General features: G+C 43.3%; 1 protein-coding gene across 3 annotated transcripts in view; it reads left to right on the top strand.

Moving 5' to 3' along the window:
• sema6a (sema domain, transmembrane domain (TM), and cytoplasmic domain, (semaphorin) 6A) overlaps window positions 1-16819 on the top strand; it is a 92745-nt gene extending 75926 nt beyond the window's left edge. For all 3 annotated transcript variants that reach the window (XM_036979400.2, XM_036979398.2, XM_036979395.2), the window contains one exon: window positions 13260-16819. In XM_036979400.2, the coding sequence (XP_036835295.2) occupies window positions 13260-14377 (1118 nt within the window). In that variant the 3' untranslated portion in view covers window positions 14378-16819. The remainder of the gene's footprint in view (window positions 1-13259) is intronic.
• Window positions 16820-24375: the final 7556 nt, after the last annotated feature.

The following is a 24375-nucleotide window of genomic DNA, read 5'->3' as shown; positions in this document are numbered from 1 at the left end:
CACGTACGCACACACTCCCACACACACACTTACACACTCACACACACACCATTGAGGAGTGCAGCTCTGTGTGTGTGTGTGTTAGGGTGAGGTCATCATATCTCTCTCTGGGGCGTGGCAGTGTGTGAAGTCTCCTGGGTGGTACTCTATGGCTGCGTCCCAATTCTCTGCCATTCCCTTCTCCAGAAGTGAGCACTTCCCATTGTGGATTTTAAACGCATTGGATTGGTGAAAACATTGACTGGAAGGAGTTTCTAGCTTTGTTAAATCTATGATAGGAAGTTTAATGTGGGAGAAAGGTGGAGAATGGGGATGCAGTCTAGATGAATCTCAGTCGCTCTTTCCTCTCTGGGAGCTGGAACCAGACAACTGTAGCCAGACTAGACAGACACAATGGTGGCAGAGACTACAGCATGCTTAGACAGCATCACTGTGGTGTTGCTACCCTCGTTGCTGTTACCTGGGACCTGACTGGCCCCGTCCATCATGGCAACCGTCATGGCAACCCAGTTCACAGCAACAAGGGCTCACATTCAAACCAAGCTTCCAGTGTTTTTCTTTTCAACAACAATTTTGCAGCTTGCCTCAGTATTATCAGTTCAATTTCAGCTCAAGTTGCTTTTTTTTGTGTTTAAAGTGAGCTCTGATATTGCTTGTTTTGGTTCTGTGAGTGACTGTATTTGCATGGCTTGTTTTTCAACTCTTGCTTGACTATTTATTTCCCTGCTTTGATTGTATTAAAGCACCATTTTGCCTCCATGCAGCTGAAAGCGTCCCTGCATGCCAAACTGTCTGCAGTACTCATCTCCTTATGTCCTTATCCTAGAGGTCTTCAGGGGCCCAAAATGTTGGATCCATTCCAAAATGGATCTGTGGCTTTTCCACCCGACTCGCGATATGCATAAATATATATATTTTTTAAACGGAGAACCGTTCCGAATGGACCCGAGGACAGTGGAAAACAGACCAATACAGACCCGCGTTGGTTCGGATCCGAGAGACCCGTTCAGACCCGAGAGAAAGAGGGAGAGAAAGGAACCTCCAACTAGGCACTGCTAGCGCCATCAATAAACAAGCCATTTTGGCCAAATGATCCACAGTTACGTGTCCTTAAAAACTGACTAGAACAAATGACAGGAAACCTATTCATTGTGTTTCGATGTATAGCATATTCCAAACATCATCGTCTATTGTATGAATATTAAAACATATATTAAAGGAGACAAGCTAGCCATGTTCTTCTTAGAGGATACTACTGCAATACAGATATAGGCATACAGAAGGAGGCTCATTCGTACATTTTCTATCAGAATATATTTGATAAAGATAAGGATTATGTTGCTAGATTAAAGGAGTAACTCTGGTAGGGCTGAAACATTCTTTCCCACCTCAAGCTCAACTGTCGGAGTCAGTTGGAGTACTGGTGTGTACTGCCTTCACAGGCCTGCAGTAGCTAAGTCTAATAATAGCCAGCTGGTGTGTGCTGCCTTCATAAGCCTGCAGTAGCTAAGTCTAATAATAGCCAGCTGGTGTGTACTGCCTTCATAGGCCTGCAGTAGCTAAGTCTAATAATAGCCAGCTGGTGTGTACTGCCTTCACAGGCCTGCAGTAGCTAAGTCTAATAATAGCCAGCTGGTGTGTACTGCCTTCACAGGCCTGCAGTAGCTAAGTCTAATAATAGCCAGCTGGTGTGTACTGCCTTCATAGGCCTGCAGTAGCTAAGTCTAATAATAGCCAGCTGGTGTGTACTGCCTTCACAGGCCTGCAGTAGCTAAGTCTAATAATAGCCAGCTGGTGTGTACTGCCTTCATAGGCCTGCAGTAGCTAAGTCTAATAATAGCCAGCTGGTGTGTACTGCCTTCACAGGCCTGCAGTAGCTAAGTCTAATAATAGCCATGCTACACCAAACTTTCACAAAAGTTGCTTAACTTTAAAAATGTATTAAAGTAATTGTTTGAATGGAAAATATGAACAGGTAATAATTATATTGCGTCATTAAATTAATTACGAACAAAGGTGATTGCCTACCGTAGGGCCTACCCAACAAATGACAGCAATAGGCTCATGCTATTTATTTTACGACAGGCCTAATTTTAACCTTAAAATACACTGATCAAAAATATAAACGTAAACGTCCCATGTTTCATAAGATGAAATCAAATATCTCAGAAATGTTCCATATACACAAAAAGCATATTTATGTTGTGCACAAATTTGTTTACATCTCTTTTAGTGAACATTTCTCCTTTGCCAAGATAATCCTGACAGGTGTGGCATATCAAGAAGATGATTAAACAGCATGATCATTACACAGGTGCACCTTGTGCTGGGAACAATAAAAGGCCACTCTAAAATGTGCAGTTTTGTCAGACAACATAATGCCACAGATGTCTCAAGTTTTGAGGGAGCATGTAAGTGGCATGCTGACTGCAGGAATGCCCACCAGAGCTGATGCCAGAGAATTGAATGTTCATCTCTACCATAAGCCTCCTCCAACGTAATTTTAGAGAATTTGGCAGTATGTCCAACCGGCCTCACAAGCTGTTCTTGTCTATTGATGTTCTGTATTATGTTATGTTTAATGTTTTGTGTTGGACACCAGGAAGAATATCTGCTGCTTTTGCAACAGCTAGTGGGGATCCTAATAAAATACCAAATACCAATCGCAGACCACTGTGAACAGAGTGGTCCATAGTGGCGGTGGGCTTATGGTATGGGCAGACATAAGCTACGAACACAATTGCATTTTTTCGATGGCAATTTGAATGCACAAAAATACCATGATGAGATCCTGAGGGCCATTTTTGTAAGGTATCTGTGACCGATTAGGGCCTAATGAATTGATTTCAATTGACTGATTTCCTCATATGAACTGTAACTCAGTAAAATCTTTGAAATTGTTGCATGTTGTGTTTATATTTTTGTTCATTATAAATATGGAGCACAACAGTAAAGACAAAACTTCATTTAGCCAACAAAAATATCTCAACAAAATGAAACAAAACACTTTTTTGCATAGGCTATTTAAATAACTTGTTTAGATGATTAAATTGGCCTACAATAATAATAATAATAATTTACAATAATAACAATAATGACTAAACAATTGATAATAAATACAAAATTAAATCAAAGGTAGAAAATTGCATCAAACCTCAACAGCGAGTTGCACACGGTCCGTTTGACTGCACCAATGTTCTTCTCATCTTTGTCCACTACAATATTACAACTTGTCCCCGAGGACATTCCCCTCGTTGGCTCCTATTCACTATAGTCTTTCTCCTCTAACTTTCATTTAACTTTCATGAAAAAGGACTCCAACTTCACAATCAACAGTAGCCTAGGCCAAGGCTCCAGTTTCAGCCGGATATTAGCTATACGTTTTATTGAGTTGCAATTGGCTGACCCAGATAACAAGCTCAAACAGATCTCATTACACAAACACTAAATTAACAGAGGACAGGTCCAATCGGGTCCAGTCGGTAGATACATTTTAATTGAACATACCCGAGACCCGTGGCAATTATATCAGACCCGTCCCAGATCCGAGACTAAAGTCCGAATTTAGGACCACGATCCGCTCGTGTCCCGGGTCGGATCTCTGAATTTTGTGTCTGTTGAAACCCTGAAGACCTCTACTTTATCCCTCTTTCACCTGGGCAGGTGCACTTCTCTTCTCATTCCTAGCTCCAGGTGCCGAATGTACTGTGAAAACACAACAGGAGAGCCAATCTAATACATCAAGGCTGTAGGTCCTGACAGCCTCTATCTCTTAGCATAACCACAGACATCAAACCTCCCTCTTAGCCAAATCAATATGAATACTGTACATAGAGTACAGGGAAATCTGAATTCATCATCACCAGAAGATGTTTTGAAATAAATTAAGCTTTAAATATCGAAGACTTATAACTTCCCAAATTCTTAGCCCCCAGATTCATCCCTGCTAGCAATTAAAATTACATGACATTCCAACTTCTTCTTTGCAACTCACTCATTTTGGGATCCTTATCTGTTAATGAATATGACAGTATCAATATGTATTAGGGCAACACATTGGAATAATTAGAATGGTAAAACAGTGGATATCTAGTAACTCCCCATCTACCAGATGAGAGCACCACTGTTGCTTGGTGACCAGTTCTGGCTTTCACAGTACATTTGAGCACCGTTGTGTCTGGGCTCATCTATCTGTGTGATATCCCACCTCTCCCCTACGACACTCCCTCCCTCCCTGCACACCACCGTCTGTTACCATTGTGAACAGTCTCCCTTCCACAGGACCTTTCATCTGTCCAGATGGAATGTTCCAAGGCTGTACCTTATTGTAGTGCAAATGAATTACTAACCGTATTTATGGAGCATCTTACCCTCTACCAACTGGAGTTATACCTATCTATCTGTCCCCTGCTCTGTCTGAGGGAATGAATCCTGTGCTCCCCTTCTCTCCCTCCTCCACCCCCCGACCTGTGGCCATCTCTGTGTGTCTCTTCAATTTATGGGTTCATTACAAAAGCTATCCAGATGGAGGGAGGGAAGGAAGGAAGGAAAGGGAGGTTTTCTCTCCCGTTGCTCTGTGGCCTATGTCGTCTGTTCCACGTAGAGTCAATTTTCTAATGCCTGAACGGTATGTCCACAACTAACTCTCACTTTACTCCCTGGCTCAGGTTTGAATGGCATCTGTGTTTATGAAAATAAATCATCTGGTTGTGTACCATGAAGGGTAGATGTGTATAGGACATGGGAACATATTTTGTTGTGCTGGAAACGATTCTCAGTGTGTTTCTTCTAATGATTCACTATTGATGAAATGGACCTAAATCAACAAACGTGTCTGTTTTCCCCGGACAGTTTTGCTTTTTCAGTATTCCATGTTTACATGTGTATTCTATATGTATATTTCATTTCATCATTGTTTTAGACATAGGCCTTTTTTATTCAATTAACAATATTATTCACATGGTGGTGATTTGCACCCTGGTTGTCATAGCAAACACTCTACCTTCTGGTTGTCAAAGCAAACACTCTACCTTCTGGTTGTCATAGCAAACACTATACCTTCTGGTTGTCAAAGCAAACACTCTACCTTCTGGTTGTCATAGCAAACACTACCTTCTGGTTGTCATAGCAAACACTCTACCTTCTGGTTGTCATAGCAAACACTCTACCTTCTGGTTGTCATAGCAAACACTCTACCTTCTGGTTGTCATAGCAAACACTCTACCTTCTGGTTGTCATAGCAAACACTCTACCTTCTGGTTGTCAAAGCAAACACTCTACCTTCTGGTTGTCATAGCAAACACTATACCTTCTGGTTGTCAAAGCAAACACTCTACCTTCTGGTTGTCATAGCAAACACTACCTTCTGGTTGTCATAGCAAACACTCTACCTTCTGGCTGTCAAAGCAAACACTCTACCTTCTGGTTGTCATAGCAAACACGCTACCTTCTGGTTGTCATAGCAAACACTCTACCTTATGGTTGTCATAGCAAACACTATACCTTCTGGTTGTCAAAGCAAACACTCTACCTTCTGGTTGTCATAGCAAACACTACCTTCAGTGCTGGTATTTTACACCAGACAGTTTGCCAGTTGCACCTAGAGGGTTATTTTCAGCTTCAGTTCCCTGGCACCTGTGTGGCATGATAGAAGCACAACCTCAGAGTGGAGACAATTACTGTGCCAATATGCCATTTAAGTTTGAACACACCACTATCAGGCTGGAAAGTCTGTAGGGGAGTCTGAATAAAGGGAATAACAGAAATGAGGACAACGATCTGATTACTCAGGAAGCCTCTGATTACATACCCTGTAATGTTAAGGTGAACCGAGAGAGACAATGATATGTCATCTCCTATTGATTGGAAGTATGTTTAATCTATTTAGACTGTTTAGTAATAATGTTTGCAGAGGTCAGAAAAATAATCAGACCTGTTATTTTTACTATTGTGTACTTCCGCCATTTATATCGAGCTTCAAGCAACAGGCTTCCTTCCTCCCCATTAGCTTGCATTGTGTTGCCCTGCTAGGTTCTTTTACCTCTGCCTCAGAGAACACATACAGTGCAGCACGTCTGCATTTCACAGGATCCACATGGGTCTTTCCTCTTTGTGTCTTTCAGATGTGTTCTTACATTTTAAACCCAAGGTGCTCTATTTAATCCATTCACCGTAAAATGGGTAGCAATTAAAACAAGTGATTTTAATTTCCACAGTTTGATCTGAGTAGATCTCCACACGCTTAGCTTGAGCACAGTGTTCTCCATCTTAAATAGGTGGGGCTTTAAGCGATAGTTGTAAATAATAAAAAATACAAATAGAGTCCTAAAAGGTTCTTATGTACCCATGACTCAAACGGAGTACAACAAACTGAGTGGGAAAAACATTAAGAACACCTTCCTATCATTGAGTTGCACCCCTTCATGTCCTCAGAACAGCCTCCATTTGTCAAGGCATGGACTACAAGGTGTCCAAACATTCCACAGGGATCCTGGCCCATCCCTAAGCAGTTTCCTTCCTGTCCTGCATCTCAGTTCAGAAGGACGACTGCATCGTTGATGTGTCTGGGTGGTTTAATACATCATCCACAGCATCATTATTAACTTGACCGTGCTTGAAGACATATTCAATGTCTGATTTGTTATTATTACCCATCTACCAATCACTGCCCTTCTTTCTGAGGCTTTTGAAAAGCTCCCTGGTCTTTGTAGTTGAATCTGTGCTTGAAATTCAATACTTGACTGAGGGACCTTACATATCAACATATGTCCCTCAGTCAAGTATTGAATGTAAGTATTGACTGTATGGGGGACAGAGGAAGGGGTAGTCAATAAGAAATCATGTCAACCCCTATTATTTCACACAGCTTGAGTCCATGTAACTTATTATGTGATTTGTTAAGCCAAATGTTAGTCCTGAACTAATTTAGGCCGGCCTAAACAAAGGGGGTGATATTATGCAACAACTATATTATAGTTATTACATTTGTCAAAACATTTTCACGTTTACATTATGTAGTATTTTGTCTAGATCAATGACAAACAATCACAGTTAAATCTATTTTGTAATGCAACAAAATGTGATCAAATCCAAGGTGGGTAAATACTTCTGATACCCACTGTAGCTATAGCTACATTTAATGATGGTCTGCCTCTTCCTCTCAGTTGAAAAGACGACCATGACCACAACCATGATCTTTGAACACAGAGATTTATTCAAACTGTATCGTGGAAATTCGGCGCAAAAAGCCCAATTGAAATTTAAGGCAATGTTCCCACGTTGGCAGAGGCGGCATTAACTGTGAACGCTGCATATGTCAACTCAATTAAAAATTACCAAAACATTTCTATCGCAAAATCTGTAACACTTTCGATAATGAATATAGACTGAATAGAGCCCTTAGTCTTTCAGCATGTGGTAGGGACACATCACTGAACGCATTTCAATGTGATTGCGATTTTATCCTTTTCAGACAATGCCTGTGTATGCTATAGCCCCACTCAGAGGTTATAGCCCCACTCAGAGGTTATAGCCCCAGTCAGAGGTTATAGCCCCAGTCAGAGGTTATAGCCCCACTCAGAGGTTATAGCCCCACTCAGAGGTTATAGCCCCAGTCAGAGGTTAAAGCCCCAGTCAGAGGTTATAGCCCCAGTCAGAGGTTATAGCCCCACTCAGAGGTTATAGCCCCAGTCAGAGGTTATAGCCCCACTCAGAGGTTATAGCCCCACTCAGAGGTTATCACCCCACTCAGAGGTTAAAGCCCCAGTCAGAGGTTATAGCCCTAGTCAGAGGTTATAGCCCTAATCAGAGGTTATCACCCCACTCAGAGGTTATAGCCCCAGTCAGAGGTTATAGCCCCAGTCAGAGGTTATAGCCCCAGTCAGAGGTTATAGCCCCACTCAGAGGTTAAAGCCCCAGTCAGAGGTTATAGCCCCAGTCAGAGGTTATAGCCCCACTCAGAGGTTATCACCCCACTCAGAGGTTAAAGCCCCAGTCAGAGGTTATAGCCCTAGTCAGAGGTTATAGCCCTAATCAGAGGTTATCACCCCACTCAGAGGTTATAGCCCCAGTCAGAGGTTATAGCCCCAGTCAGAGGTTATAGCCCCAGTCAGAGGTTATAGCCCCAGTCAGAGGTTATAGCCCCAGTCAGAGGTTATAGCCCCACTCAGAGGTTAAAGCCCCAGTCAGAGGTTATAGCCCCACTCAGAGGTTATAGCCCCACTCAGAGGTTATCACCCCACTCAGAGGTTAAAGCCCCAGTCAGAGGTTATAGCCCTAGTCAGAGGTTATAGCCCTAATCAGAGGTTATCACCCCAGTCAGAGGTTAAAGCCCCAGTCAGAGGTTAAAGCCCCACTCAGAGGTTATCACCCCACTCAGAGGTTATAGCCCCACTCAGAGGTTATAGCCCCAGTCAGAGGTTATAGCCCCAGTCAGAGGTTATAGCCCCAGTCAGAGGTTATAGCCCTAGTCAGAGGTTATAGCCCTAATCAGAGGTTATCACCCCAGTCAGAGGTTAAATCCCCAGTCAGAGGTTAAAGACCCACTCAGAGGTTATCACCCCACTCAGAGGTTATAGTCCCACTCAGAGGTTATAGCCCCAGTCAGAGGTTATAGCCCCAGTCAGAGGTTATAGCCCCAGTCAGAGGTTATAGCCCTAGTCAGAGGTTATAGCCCCAGTCAGAGGTTATAGCCCCAGTCAGAGGTTATCACCCCACTCAGAGGTTAAAGCCCCAGTCAGAGGTTAAAGCCCCAGTCAGAGGTTATAGCCCTAGTCAGAGGTTATAGCCCTAATCAGAGGTTATAGCCCTAATCAGAGGTTATCACCCCACTCAGAGGTTATAGCCCCAGTCAGAGGTTATAGCCCCAGTCAGAGGTTATAGCCCCAGTCAGAGGTTATAGCCCCACTCAGAGGTTATAGCCCCACTCAGAGGTTATAGCCCCACTCAGAGGTTATCACCCCACTCAGAGGTTATCACCCCACTCAGAGGTTAAAGGCCCAGTCAGAGGTTATAGCCCCACTCAGAGGTTATAGCCCCACTCAGAGGTTATCACCCCACTCAGAGATTAAAGCCCCAGTCAGAGGTTATAACCCTAGTCAGAGGTTATAGCCCTAATCAGAGATTATCACCCCAGTCAGAGGTTAAAGCCCCAGTCAGAGGTTAAAGCCCCACTCAGAGGTTATCACCCCACTCAGAGGTTATCACCCCACTCAGAGGTTATAGCCCCACTCAGAGGTTATAGCCCCAGTCAGAGGTTATAGCCCCAGTCAGAGGTTATAGCCCCAGTCAGAGGTTATAGCCCCAGTCAGAGGTTATAGCCCCAGTCAGAGGTTATCACCCCACTCAGAGGTTAAAGCCCCAGTCAGAGGTTAAAGCCCCAGTCAGAGGTTATAGCCCCAGTCAGAGGTTATAGCCCTAGTCAGAGGTTATAGCCCTAGTCAGAGGTTATAGCCCTAGTCAGAGGTTATAGCCCTAGTCAGAGGTTATAGCCCTGGTCAGAGGTTATAGCCCTGGAAAGAGGTTATAGCCCTAGTCAGAGGTTATAGCCTCAGAGGTTATAGCCCCACTCAGAGGTTATAGCCCTAGTCAGAGGTTATAGCAGTAGTCAGAGGTTATAGCAGTAGTCAGAGGTTATAGCCCCAGTCAGAGGTTATAGCCTCATTCAGAGGTTATAGCCCCAGTCAGACATTATAGCCATAGTCAGAGGTTATAGCTCCACTCAGAGGTTATAGCCCTAGTCAGAGGTTATAGCTCCAGTCAGAGGTTATAGCTCCACTCAGAGGTTATAGCCCTAGTCAGAGGTTATAGCTCCACTCAGAGGTTATAGCCCTAGTCAGAGGTTATAGCTCCAGTCAGAGGTTATAGCTCCACTCAGAGGTTATAGCCCTAGTCAGAGGTTATAGCTCCACTCAGAGGTTATAGCTCCAGTCAGAGGTTATAGCTCCACTCAGAGGTTATAGCCCTAGTCAGAGGTTATAGCTCCACTCAGAGGTTATAGCTCCACTCAGAGGTTATAGCCCCAGTCAGAGGTTATAGCCCTAGAAAAACTCACTGTGATGCAAACGGGGCTTTAAAGTCTTCCCAGACCAAGCAGGCAGTATAAGCAACAACTAGGATCCACTAACTTCACGGATTAAAGACTGTCTGTGAGAATGTTCACACATCTCTGTCACTCTTGATGACAGTGTTTCTCATTTACAAGGAAGTGCTGGGTTGTTTTGACACGAAGGAAGAATATCTGAAATCTGGATTAAATATCGGTGTGACAAGGCTTTTGGAGGTATGAAATTCAAATTAGATTGTTGGCTATTAAATGTATTCTGGTGGCCTTTCACTCTGCAGTCTGAGAAGAGTCAAAACTGGAAGATATAAATCACTGTTTATTACCTCACACAAGATAACATCGTTACGAGGCAACAAATAATAAAAATTGCTTTCTTTAAATGTTAAGCCTCAACACGCTGTCCTAGATACTCTGGGATTCTCAATGTCAACCAAGAACATCCAAGTATTAAAAAGTTGAACATCTGTTTACTTGATGAAAGAGCCCTTCAAATGAGGGAAGCCACCTTGATTTAAAAGCCTGCTGTCTTTGGATTTGTCTGAGGCCTGTTGTCCTTTTGTTGCACCCTCTTTGAAGTTCATTTGAGAAACAATTGACTTCATACATGAAAGGTCTGGGGAGGCTCCCCCCCCCCCCCCCCCCCCCCCCCCCCCCAGTTGCTTGAGGCAGGGGAGCTATGTTTGAGGGAGACCCAGTCACTGTTGGTTCAGAGAGGCATTAACCTTCCTCTTACCCTGGGAGAAGACAGTCGGCCAGCTCCATAGCTCTCTTTTCTCCACAGTGGACGCTTAGCTCTGACATGCTCAACCCCTCTGACTTGTTGTTCTCAACTCAAATCCACCTGCCAGTATTTGAACTGCACCATTGTGGATGATTCATGTGTTTAAATTCAATGTCACAAAGATTTTGTACCAAAGTTGTCCATGATCTCCCATAATAAAACGAGCGAGACAGCGACGGATGTATTTATGTTCTAGAAGGTTTGAAATGGAAGGGACCAGTACTGCCAGAAAACAACTCACGTACGGCACACATTTCTTTCAACAACATATTTTAGAGCTGCTAACCTCAAGTGCTGTTTGGTTATACATTCAATCCTTTTTTATTTATGTATAAAGTCAAACGTTTCAGTCCAACACTTTTTAAATAAAACCTATAGCTGGATGTAATTTCAGTCACAAGACAATAACTGACAGAAAACACAGGAGTAAATTACAGTGTGCCGTGCTGGCATAGAAGGGAAAGCTGAAAGCTTACAAATGGCAGCTGAGGCGTGTGAAACAAGAAGAAAGTGGAAGAAATGAAAGACTCTCTGATGTTACCAACTTCAGATGAGAAACAGATGTTTCACATGGAGGCAGGTCATTTAGTCATCAGAGGCCTCCGCATAACACACGTCATCAATTAATACCACACACTAGATAAAACTTGTTACTCCTCACAGAAATCATTCAGTAAGACAACTCCACTGATAAGCACTTCATTTGGGCGGAATGAGGAAAAATGCTGTTTCTTTTATACTCTTTTAGGACGAACGAAGCAGGATTATAGATGTTCGTTTTACAGACACTCAACAGGCTCGCCTTTTCATTCCACGAAAGATCAGTGTCTATCTGTGTTATGGGAACCGTGATTCTCCATCCAGCAACACAGTGACGTGGCCAAGCTGGAAACATAAACTGGGACTGTAATCCTGAATGGCACCCTATTACCTACAGAGTGCCCCAAGGGCCATAGATAAATGTAGCACACTAAATAGGGAATAGGGTGGCATTTGGGATACAGGTATTACATTATTCAGATCTTTATAGTACTCCTAATGACGTATGACATAGTGTGTACAGTACTGTAGTACGGCACACCCGATGGAAACCAACTGCCTAATCCTCCCCTTTAAAATAGCTCATCACCACCTCTGCATAGGTCTGATGGAAACCAACTGCCTAATCCTCCCGTTTTAAATAGCTCATCACCACCTCTGCATAGGTCTGATGGAAACCAACTGCCCAATCCTCCCCTTTAAAGTAGCTCATCACCACCTCTGCATAGGTCTGATGGAAACCAACTGCCCAATCCTCCCCTTTAAAGTAGCTCATCACCACCTCTGCATAGGTCTGATGGAAACCAACTGCCTAATCCTCCCCTTTAAAGTAGCTCATCACCACCTCTGCATAGGTCTGATGGAAACCAACTGCCCAATCCTCCCCTTTAAAGTAGCTCATCACCACCTCTGCATAGGTCTGATGGAAACCAACTGCCTAATTCTCCCCTTTAAAGTAGCTCATCACCACCTCTGCATAGGTCTGATGGAAACCAACTGCCTAATCCTCCCCTTTAAAGTAGCTCATCACCACCTCTGCATAGGTCTTGTGTGATACATGCATAATACATCTGTACTTGGTGAGGACTGTATTTTTCTATGTAACTCTAGTAACTCTGGACGGGCATTAGATAACACATTTATCAAGGAGCTGGAGGTTATCACTTCTGTCTGTGTTTATAGTGATGAGGACTCCTAATGCCGGAGCTGTGCCCATTTAATTAAAAACAACCTACTGTTGTTTCATTCCATCCAATATCTTCTCTCTCTCCCTTCCTTTGCCAAGATGCTCGTCATAATTTTTTGCTGCACTTTCATTGAATCATCACTTTAGTTGCCCGGAAACCAACCGCCTGTCTTTTAGTTGCCCGGAAACCAACCGCCTGTCTTTTAGTTGCCCGGGAACCAACCACCTGTCTTTTTTCTTCTTCTTTCCAGCCCTGGAAAGTGGCCTATAAGAAATGTATGACACGACTACATTGATTTGGAGGTCCAATCAGAGATTTTTACTGTTATTCTCTGATATGAGATTGTATCGTAGCCATATGAAACGAGTCCCATTTGCATCGAGGAAAAAAAGCTTTCCTTTTGAGCGTTCATTTATCTAATATATATTTTTCATTTCAACTGCCAAGGTTTAATCTTTGAATTCATTGTAGGAACCATGAGCTCATTTTTGCCAAGTGTAAGGCTGGATTTAAACTGATAACATTTCCTGACAGTAGGCTACAGTATTGCTGCAAATAGTACAAATTGGATATGACAAATGTTTCCTTATTATTTGTGCTTCATTCGTCAGTTAATTTAACCATTAGATTTTCAGCTAAGTCATTGATCACTCATATATTTGAAATAAATGAATCCTTGTCTTTGCAGGGGTTATTCGTGAGAGTTACCAGAAGGGGCGTGACCAACTGGTCCCTGTCACACTGCTGGCCATCGCTGTCATCTTGGCCTTCGCCATGGGCGCCATCTTATCTGGTATCCTCGTGTACTGTGTGTGTGACCACCGGCGGCGAGATGTTGAGCTGACCAGGCGTAAAGACAAGGACCACGTTCACGATAGGAGGGGATCCATGAACAGCGTGACCAAGCTGACGGGTCTGTTTGAGACCGGGGTCAAGGACGGTCACCCAGAGGCCATCCTCACCCCGCTTATGCACAACGGCCGCCTCACCAATGGCAAGATGCTGATCAAAGCCGACCAGCACCACCTGGACCTTGCCGGCATGCCCACTCCAGAGTCAACCCCCATGCAGCCTAGGCGCAAGCCCAGCTGGGGAAGCCGCGAGTGGGAGAGGAACCAGAACCTGATCAACGCCTGCACCAAGGACCTGCCGCCCATGGGCTCCCCAGTCATCTCCCCTGACCTGGCTCTGAGGGCCTCCCCGGGCCACATCCCCAGTGTGGTGGTGCTGCCTCAGCACCAGCACCAGAAGGCCTACCAGCATGAGTACGTGGAGCAGCCCCACCGCAGTGACCTCAGTCAGATGAGCCTGGATGACCAGGGGGCCACGCTGGAGTACAAGGCCCTGAAGAGCCCCTGCCACGGCCTTAACCTGGTGGAGAGCGACGGGCTGCCGCCTCGCGTGCCCCAGAGGGAGGCCTCCCTCACCATCCCCCCCGCCGTGCCGCAGATGGGCAAGCGGCTGGAGGTCCACTCCTCTGTCTATGGCCACGAGTTCAAGCGAGGCTACCCGATGAGCGCCCAGAAAGGATCTGCCCTCAAAAAGCACAACACCAACTCGTCCAACTCCTCCCACATGTCCAGAAACCCCAGTTTTAACCGTGTGGAGATGCCGCCCCCCGCCCCACAGAGGGTGGACTCCATGCACATGACTTCCCAGGGGATGTCCCTCTCCCGACAACCCAGCATAAGCTCTTATGGTTCGTTGCCCCGGACCGGGGTCAAACACCTCAAGCCCGACGTCCCGCCTAAACCCTCTTTAGTGTCCCTCTCGACGAACGTCAAGTCCAATGACTCCTGCACATAATCATCACGCTCAGAAAACAAAACAGGGAACACGATTGCATCTCCTTTAGTCTTTGGTCTATGTACAGCAAATGCAACACACTTTTAAAAGATCTTTCTTTTATATATATATATGTAAATATTCTACAAATGGTTGTTGTTGTTGTTGTTGAGCTCAGGCTGTTGACTCCCAGTTCCTCAGAAACACAGAACACTTGCTACTGAGAAGAAAATGACTTTCATGAACATTTCATTGGCGAGCAACATGTCACCGTTGTAGCATTCAAGACGTGGTTGTGTTGGACATTTGAACACCATGACTTGACTGATGTTTTGTTTTCTTAACCGACTGCCAAAAGCAGACAGCGGGAGAAAAGTGGATCAATTGTATAGTGAGGACTGGAGGGTTCTCCCAGCAAGCACTTGGGCACAGTGAGCTCCGACTGGAGCGACAGCTTGAGTTTACGTGGAAAACTGTGAAACGCCTCTCAGTGTTACAGCTACTGGCCACAGCAATCAAGTTCTGGTTAAAAAAGCCTTGGTCTGAGAATCTCCTGCACTGGTTACTGAATAACACATGACTGTTAATACTAATAGCTTGTTGTATTTATTTTTAATAAGTGCTTTTGAAAATACTGACTTTTTAGGCTCAGAGAGAAAATCTTTTAATATGAATTAATCAAGTGTGAAATTATTTTAAGTCATTCAACTGGAGCCAGTACCACTTTCTTGACACAAAAGGTCCACTAGGTCCTTTGGTTTTTGAAGCTTGAGTTGTATGTGACCTCTGTCTGAGGAGGAGATATTTATTTAACTGTGCTAGATGGAACCTACATGTTGGAGCAGAACCTCCCATGTTAAAGCAGTCAGAAAAAGACAAAACACACAACTCCTGGAACTCACTCCCATAATCACTCCTACATGGGCATCTATCTACGTACGTTCGGCACTGTGGCTTTGCAGTCAGTAACTTCTCTCTCTCCCGGGTTGGCTGCTGGCTCACTGCGTGCCAACAAGCCTCATTCTTGCATGTAAAGTGCAAATGGGGGAGAAAAAAAACATGGAAGTCCACACATGAAAAAGAGAAGTGTGTGGATGTTGGGCCCTCTGCCAGGTGTGGAGAGCGGCCATTTTGGCAGGTTCTGAAACGTCCCATTTCCTCTAGGCGCGTCATGCAGGCCTCTGACTGGATTACATCTGTTGATAGCCTGCTTCTCTTCCACATGTACATTTGTGCCTTACACCCTGAGTAGTGACCATTTCTTTAGCTGTTAACTATGTTTCTTTGTGGTATTTTTCTGATGTTATCTTTTCCCTGGTTTGATAAAGGCAAATATAGAATGTAGGTGTCCTTGTTGTAATTCTGGTCCCTAGAAATATACCGGGGGTGGAGACCCCCACATTCTTATTTGTGGTTCATTTCTGATTGTGCCAATGATGCGCTTAAAGCAACCCGTTTGTTGTGCTGCCAGTGTCAACGATGTTGTGTGTGTGCGATGTTTTTTTTTCTTCTTCATAAAATAAGTCCTGGTATTGTCTTTTATTTTGCTGTTTGATTGGAGTGAATCATGTTTGTTCTTGAGAGGGCCACTTTGGGTCTTGCTGGTGCACAGCAATAATCTAACACTAACGAACGAGAAACACAGCAACATACTGTGCTGATATGACACCTGGTTCCTAGTGTACACTCTAGACAGTGAAAAAGCAGGCTGGTTCCTGTGATAGAGAAGAGTTTCATAACTATGAGGAGATGTATTTAACCTTTTTTAAAAACACATGTTCCAGGAGGATTCAAGTCATTTAATTTGTACTAACTCCCTTTATCAAGGTGAATGAGAGTTTAACTGAACAATCTGATGTTTGACACTTATTTTTTTTTAATTTTTTGCTTGATATTCATTTTTATTGACCACGTCTCCCCAAATGAACAGAGCACTCTCTTGGTATATTATGTAGATAGGGGAGTTTCTTGATCTCGAGCAGATTTTGATTTACAATGGAGAAAAGCCAACTATTTATCATCCACAGCCAATGCAAGAAGAACGTGTAGAACATCCCCACGTCTGAGGCATATATAGTATGTGTTAATTTGAACTGACATGTACACAGATGCACGTAGGGTTCGATTGCAATGAGTGCATCATCATGAGACTAGGCTTAGTAAAGGGGAGGTCATTTGAACCCCGATAGTGCAGACTGCATCTCTGGCCGCGGTATCCATGGTTACTGTGGACAGTGAGTCTCTGTGGTGTGTGCCTTTGTCTTCCACCCTTGCTCTATATATATATATATACACACACTGACAGATGCATCAGAGACACTCTCTCAACTCCTTTTGAACTGTAAGATATTGTGATGTCACACTGCTTCCTTCCTTAACATCTGATTCACAGCTTAATGTATGTTGTCGAGAAAATTTCTCTTTAATAAATGCAAAATGTAATAAAAAAAAAAATTCATGTCATGAAGATGGTTGCGTTTCCTTGATTTAAGAGCAAAACATTCTTGAAATAAAGATGCTCGCTCTGATATTAGTACACCTGAACAGATAAAAATGATTTTTAACTTATGGGCAAACGCTGCTAACATCCTCAATATGTTTAGAAGATTAAGAATTTTATGGCTTTATATCATATTTAGGCTAAGAGTAGGCCTTTAAGAGGAAGCATTTTAAAACAACTTTTCTGTTCCAAGATCTTTGGTGAATTGTTGGCGGTATTTCAACGTGAATAAACAACAGGCTGATAAGCATCAGTCTGGAACCGTTCTCTGGTTTACAGGTTGAAGTCGTTAATCATCCCCTTTATGATAGGTGTGGAGATTAGGTTACAAGGATATGATTCTAACATTAATGGCCATTGTCCTCTCACAATCATGTATTGATTGTTCACCTTTGTGGTACTTTTCCCATTTTCACAGCTCCTAACGTAACACAGGCAGTGTCAGAAGGCAGAATAAGTCCTCAATCATGATATAGCTAGTTTTACATTGACCACTGACTAAGCTCATTTCTGTAGTAGGTTAAAAAAGAGACAGGGAAAGCTCCATGTCGCCACAGCAAACAGTATCTTGTGCATGTACTAAATGTCTTTGTTAAACCAGTTAAGCAGAAACATGTTGGTTGAGGGACAACAAAGCTTTCTGGGTAACAGACACGGTGAGAGAGAGAGAGAGAGAGAGCGAGGGCTGTCAGTATTAGTGGGACCCCGTAAACAATACAAAGTGCTCATAGCCCATTGCTGGATACAAAATGACAATGTATCCAAATATAATGTAAGATAATGTATATTCCTCTGATAATGGACAACCAAAAATAGGCACAGTAATGACATTCGCCGTATGTTATAAAAAAAAAAATCGATGGGAATTCTGTTTGGGTAGTGATCTACTGTAACATAGCAACGGGACCTCTCTGGTGTTTGCCAGGAAACGTACCAGCACAGCTAGACCAGCACCCTCCCCACCACATCTCTCTCTAATCCCTACTGGCAAGGCTCTGTGCTCATTTTGATTGCTGCTGCCCCACAATCTGTGGTCACAACAAGCTTAGTGGACTAATCCTTGACTCCTCATCCAGCTATCAGTTCTCACTACTGATACATGTCGTATAATGACCCACATCCTCTTACTATGTGTGACACTCCCTGCCACTGGTCCACGGTTTCAGCCAAAAGACTGTACACTACAATAATGTCTCTCTGACTGTCCTTCCAAATTAGCACAGTTCATCAAGTCATTAACAACCAATGGCCCCTTTGATGGTCATGACCATTGGTTTGTTGTCGTTTATGTATCATATTGGTATTGTGTGTTGAGAGAACGCCAAGAGTGTGCAAAGCTGTCATCAAAGATAAGGGTGGCTACTTTGAAGAATCTCAAATATTATATATATCTTGATTTGTTTAACACTTTTTTGGTTACTACATGATTCCATATGTGTTATTTCATAGTTTTGAAGACTTCACTACTGTTCTACAATGTAGAACTGGAATGAGTAGGTGTGCCCTAACATTTGACTGGTACTGTATATACAAATAACTTTATTACTCCTGTATGAGCAGAGGACCCCCCCCTTTACTCGACAGCACCCCCACCCAAAGACATCGTTCCGCGGTCATGGTAGTGGGAGGAGGGGAATGTGCTGTGTGAATGAGGAGAGGAGAGGAAAGATCTTGAGGACACAGAGGGCTTAAGAGGTGACTGAGCATAATGGATGGCAGTGGGATCAAAACAAAGCCCATGGGTGATGTGAGGGAGCAGAGTGGAGCAGAGCAGGGCGACTTGGACATGGTCCTCCCCCTCACTCAAAAGCCAGTGCCTGGGACTGGGAGTAACTGACTGACTGAATTTCAGAGAGCAGGGTTAATCCTCTGGGAATGGAAACCCTAACAGGGAGCAGAACAATGTCCTCGCAACACTGTCATGATTAAATGAAGATCCTTTTTCTGCAGTATACAGTGCATTCGGAAAGTATTCAGACCCCATGACTTTTTCTACATTTTGTTACGTAACAGCCTTATTCTATAATGGATGAAATAGTTTTTTCCCCTCATCAATCTACATACAATACCCAGTAATGACAAAGTACTTTTTTTGTTTTGCAAATGTATTAAGTATTCAGACCCTTTACTTTACCTTGTTGAAGCACCGTTGGCAGCGATTACAGCCTCCAGTCTTCTTGGGTATGACGCTACAAGCTTGGTACACCTGTATCTGGAGAGTTTCTCCCATTGGTACTGTATGTTTTTCAGCGTCAGGGACTGGGAGACTAGTCAGGATCGAGGGAAAGATGAACGAAGAAAAGTTCATAGAGATGAAGACCTGCTCCAGAGCTCTCAGGACCTCAGATTGTGGCCAAGATTCACCTTCCAACAAGACAACGAACCTAAGCATACAGCCAAGACAACGCAGGAGTGGCTTCGGGACAAGTCTCTGAATGTCCTTGAGTGGGCCAGCCAGAGCCCCGACTTATACATCTCTGGAGAAACCTGAAAATAGCTGTGCAGCAACGCTCCCCATCCAACACGACAGAGCTTGAGAGGATCTGCAGAGAAGAATGGGAGAAACTCCCCAAATATAGGTGTGCCAAGCTTGCAGGGACACTCCATTCAGTATGATATGGTACATTTCATATGGTATGTATTCATTTGTGGGTCTCCATCATCCATGTCATATGATATGTTACGAATTACAATTCATATTATATGTTAAGAATTTGCAAAACATACAATATGTTATGAATTTTCTAAATGTATGATATGTTACAAATTCCAAAGAGGTGGCTAGGTGGCTAACGTTAGCTAGCTCGCTTACAATAGCTAGGCTAGGGGTTAGGGTTCATTTTAGGATTTAGGTTAAAGGGTTAAGGTTAGGGGAAGGGTTAGCTAAAAGGGTTAAGGTTAGGGTTAGGTGAATGGTTAGCTAACATTCTATGTAGTTGCAAAGTATCTAAAAAGTAGTAAGTAGTTGACAAGTTGCTAATTATCTGAAATGCTAAAGTTCTCCGTAATGAGATTCGAACTTGCAGCCTTTGGATTGCTCGACCCATCCACCCTGATCAACCACCCTCCTTTCATTTCTGTCTTATGTAACCATACCAAACTTAACATATCAGAATACATGGATTGTATCGGATTTACGTACAGAATAATATGAAATGTTCTGAGACCGGGTTGGTGTAACAGATCAACTGTTCAATTTGACCATATACTGGTATTATAAACCCCGCTGCCTATGATATTGCAAAAATTGAAATACATAGCCTATCTATTTAGTAGGCTACTAGGTTCCATTAAATGATTGATGCGCATGGTAATGACTCCTTTGGGGAATATTAACCCATTAGGGCCAGAAAAATGTAGAATATATTCTGCAATGATTATGAAAATAAAATAGGAAAAAGAAGTCTAATTATTTTAGATTTTAAAAATAGATTTTCGCTCTTCTCACTAATGGCAAATGGTTGCATTCAAAAGGTTCCTTTCTTTATATTTTTATGGATGTGATTTTCATCATATCCCCAATTTGGGGTTTATATTTTGTCCTGGGGTCTCATTTATAAAGTTGCATATGCACAAAATATGGCCCAAAACATGTGTGGGCCAGTTTTCATTCAAAAGTTGGCCTTTCTAAAAACTGAACTTGACATGAGAATGTGTTTATCCTCCCGAATCCTTTAGACAGTGAGTGCACACTGTTTCTAGTGGTTGAAGCATTGCACGGCACTAGTAGCCTTGTGCAAATGGGAATATATGATGACGCTCTTATTCATAACAACAACAAAAGCAGGTAATAACAACATGCAACTATTTGCCGTCAGTGAGAACAGCTATTTGTGTTTTCTTTTAATTCTAAAATAATTAGTAATAGGCATCTATGTCCTATTATTTATTTCATTTTCATGATAATTGCAAAATAAATTCATCACCTTTTCTGACTGTGATGGTGTCATACTCGCGAAATAGCCAATGGGCCTACAACAAGTTAGGATAGGCTACCATTTGTCCTATCTATCATTTAACTGGACCCACTTCACAGTAACCTAGTAAATAGATAAGCTATTTCAAGTATTTTGCTCTATGCTTTCCGATCCGTAGCGTTTTTCGGCTAAAATGACATACCCAAATCTAACTGCCTGTAGCTCAGGACCTGAAGCAAGGATATGAATATTTTTGATATTATTTGAAAGGAAATACTTTGACGTTTGTGGAAATGTGAAATGAATGTAGGAGAACACATTAGATCTGGTAAAAGGTAATACAAAAATAAAACATGCATTTTTTGTATTTTTTCATCTTTGAAAGAGAAAGGCCATAATGTATTATTCCAGCCCAGGCGCAATTTAGATTTTGGCCAAAGTTTTAGACTGATCCAATGAAACATTGCATTTCTGTTAAAAATTTTGTATCAAGACTGCCCAAATGTGCCTAATTGGTTCATTAATAACTTTTCAAGCTCATAACTGTGCACTCTCCTCAACAATAGCATGGTATTCTTTCACTGTAATAGCTACTGAAAATTGGACAGTGCTGTTACATTAATAATTTTAGTTTTCTGCCAATATCAGATATGTCTATGTCCTGGGAAATGTTCTTGTTACTGACAACCTCATGCTAATCACATTAGCCTACATTAGCTCAACCGTCACGAGGGGTGACCCACCAATCCTGTAGAGGTTTTAATGGTAGAACATACAGTTCACCCCTATTAGACAGGCTATTATAATTTTAAGTTATTGATCTCCTTGCTCCCCAAAAGGAAGCGTTGTTTATAACACACAGTAGAACTTAACATGTGAACAGACAGCTGATATTCATAGCCTTATGTAGTAAAACAAAACAAAACATTTAGAATGTTTCAGAATTTGCAGTGGAGCATATTTCCCCCCCCTCCCCCCTCCAAAAAAGCAAAACATTGAATTCATACGATCTGTTTACAGGTCCACAACTGTCCGCAATTGTTTTTGTCTTACAGAAACGGTCACTGAAAACATTCTGCCAACACCTCTAAACACATTTTTTTTACCCCTTTTTCTCCCCAATTTCGTGGTATCCAATTGTTGTAGTAGCTACTATCTTGTCACATCGCTACAACTCCCGTACGGGCTCGGGAGAGACGAAGGTTGAAAGTCATGCGTCCTCCGATACACAACCCAACCAAGCCGCACTGCTTCTTAACACAGCACGCATCCAACCCGGAAGCCAGCCGCACCAATGCGCCGGAGGAAACACTGTGCACCTGGCCACCTTGGTTAGCGCACACTGCGCCCAGCCCGCCACAGGAGTCGCTGGTGCGCGATGAGACAAGGACACCCTTACCGACCAAGCCCTCCCTAACCCGGGCGACGCTAGGCCAATCGCCCCACGGACCTCCCGGTCGCGGCCGGTTACGACAGAGCCTGGGCGCGAACCCAGGGACTCTGATGGCACAGCTGGCGCTGCAGTACAGCGCCCTTAACCACTGCGCCACCCGGGAGGCCCTGTGATAGGTATTTTTAACGGGAAACATGGGTATGGTGTGCACCAAGTTCATAACTGGTAGAAGCTTTTTCCTTTAACGAGTCCGACGCTTTCCCGGGAACAGGCCCAAAACCCAGGAATTTGCGTGAAGAGAAGACGGAGAAAAAGGGGGCGGAGGTCGGGCTGCCTTCTGAGAATTCGTAGGTCAGCAAGTAAACCCCCACTGCCATCTGTTCTATTGGCCAACGTGCAATCATTGGAAAATAAAATCCATGACCTACGAGCAAGATTAAACTACCAACGGAAATATCTTATGTTTCACCGAGTCGTGGCTGAACAATGACATTATCAACATACAGCTGGCTGGTTATACACCGTATCGGCAGGACAGAACAGCAGCATCTGGTAAGACAAGGGTTGGCGGTCTATACATACTTGTAAACAACAGCTGGTGCACGATATCTAACAAAGTCTCTAGGTTTTGCTCGCCTAAGGTAAAGTATTTCATGATAAGCTGTAGACCACACTATCTACCTAGAGAGTTTTTATCTGTATTTTTCGTAGCTGTCTACATACCACCACAGACCGATGCTGGCACTAAGACCGCACTCAATGAGCTGTATACCGCCATAAGCAAACAGGAAAACCCTCATCCAGAGGTGGCGCTCCTAGTGGCCGAGAACTTTAATGCAGGGAAACTTAAATATGTTTTACCAAATTAATACCAGCATGTTAAATGTGCAACCAGAGGGGAAAAACTCTAGACCACCTTTACACCAAACACAGAGATGCGTACAAAGCTCTCCCTCGCCCTCCATTTGGCAAATCTGACCATAATTATATCCTCCTGATTCCTGCTTACAAGCAAAAATTTAAGCAGGAAGCACCAGTAACTCTGTAAATAAAAAAGTGATCAGATGAGGCAGAGCTACAGGACTGTTTTGCTATCACAGGCTGGAATATGTTCCGAGATTCCTCCGATGGCATTGAGGAGTACATCACATCAGTCACTGGCTTCATCAACAAGTGCATCGATGATGTCATCCCACAGTGACTGTACGTACATACCCCAACCAGAAGCCATGGATTACAGGCAACATCCGCACTGAGCTAAAGGCTAGAGCTGCTGCTTTAAGGAGCGGGACTCTAACCCGGAAGATTATAAGAAATCCCTCTATGCCCTCTGACAAACCATCAAACAGGCAAAGCATCAATACAGGGCAAAGATCGAATCATACTACACCGGCTCTGATGCTCGTCGGATGTGGCAGGGCTTGCAAACTATTACAGAATACAAAGGGAAGCACAGCCGAGAGCGGCCCGGTGACACAAGCCTACCAGACGAGCTACATTACTTCTATGCTCGCTTCGAGGCAAGTAACACTGAAACATGCATGAGAGCATCAGCTGTTCCGGACGACTGTGTGATCACGCTCTCTGCAGCCAATGTGAGTAAGACCTTTAAACGGGTCAACATTCACAACGCCGCAGGGCCAAACGAATTACCAGGACTTGTACTGCTGCTCTTTAATTAGTTGTTACTTTTATTTCGTATTTAAATTTGTTTTAGGTACATTTTATAAACTGCATTGCTGGTTAAGGGCTTGTACGTAAGCATTTCACTGTAAGATTCGGAGCATGTGACAAAGACAATTTGATTGGATTTGATTCACCTGGTCAGTCTATGTCATGGAAAGAGCAGGTGTTCTTAATGTTTTGTGCACAGTGTATTTGAACGTATCTGTAGTCAGATATAACTATAATTTCTGTTGTCATCTGGCGTGACTGGGACTATTGTCAGTCATCCCAATGTCAGTTGGCATTATGATGACTACTCAGATAAAGTGTGATGGAATGTTGTTAGGTGTTGTTAAGGGTTTGTATAGTATGGCTAGAAGAAGCCGTTTGGCCATTGACTCCTTTCCTGTTGTATAGAAGAGGGAGAGTGAGAGATCAAATAAGTGATGCGGAGAAACTCTCACCTCACTGTTACTCCACGGAACAACTAACACAAGACTAAAGTGACACATTTAAGTGTGAAAGTTATCACATAACTGCAAAT

The sequence above is a fragment of the Oncorhynchus mykiss genome, chromosome 6, assembly GCF_057628025.1.
Source record: "Oncorhynchus mykiss isolate SJ-2025 chromosome 6, ASM5762802v1, whole genome shotgun sequence".
Taxonomy (NCBI): Eukaryota; Metazoa; Chordata; class Actinopteri; order Salmoniformes; family Salmonidae; genus Oncorhynchus; species Oncorhynchus mykiss.
This window is presented reverse-complemented; position numbering and strand designations above follow the sequence as displayed.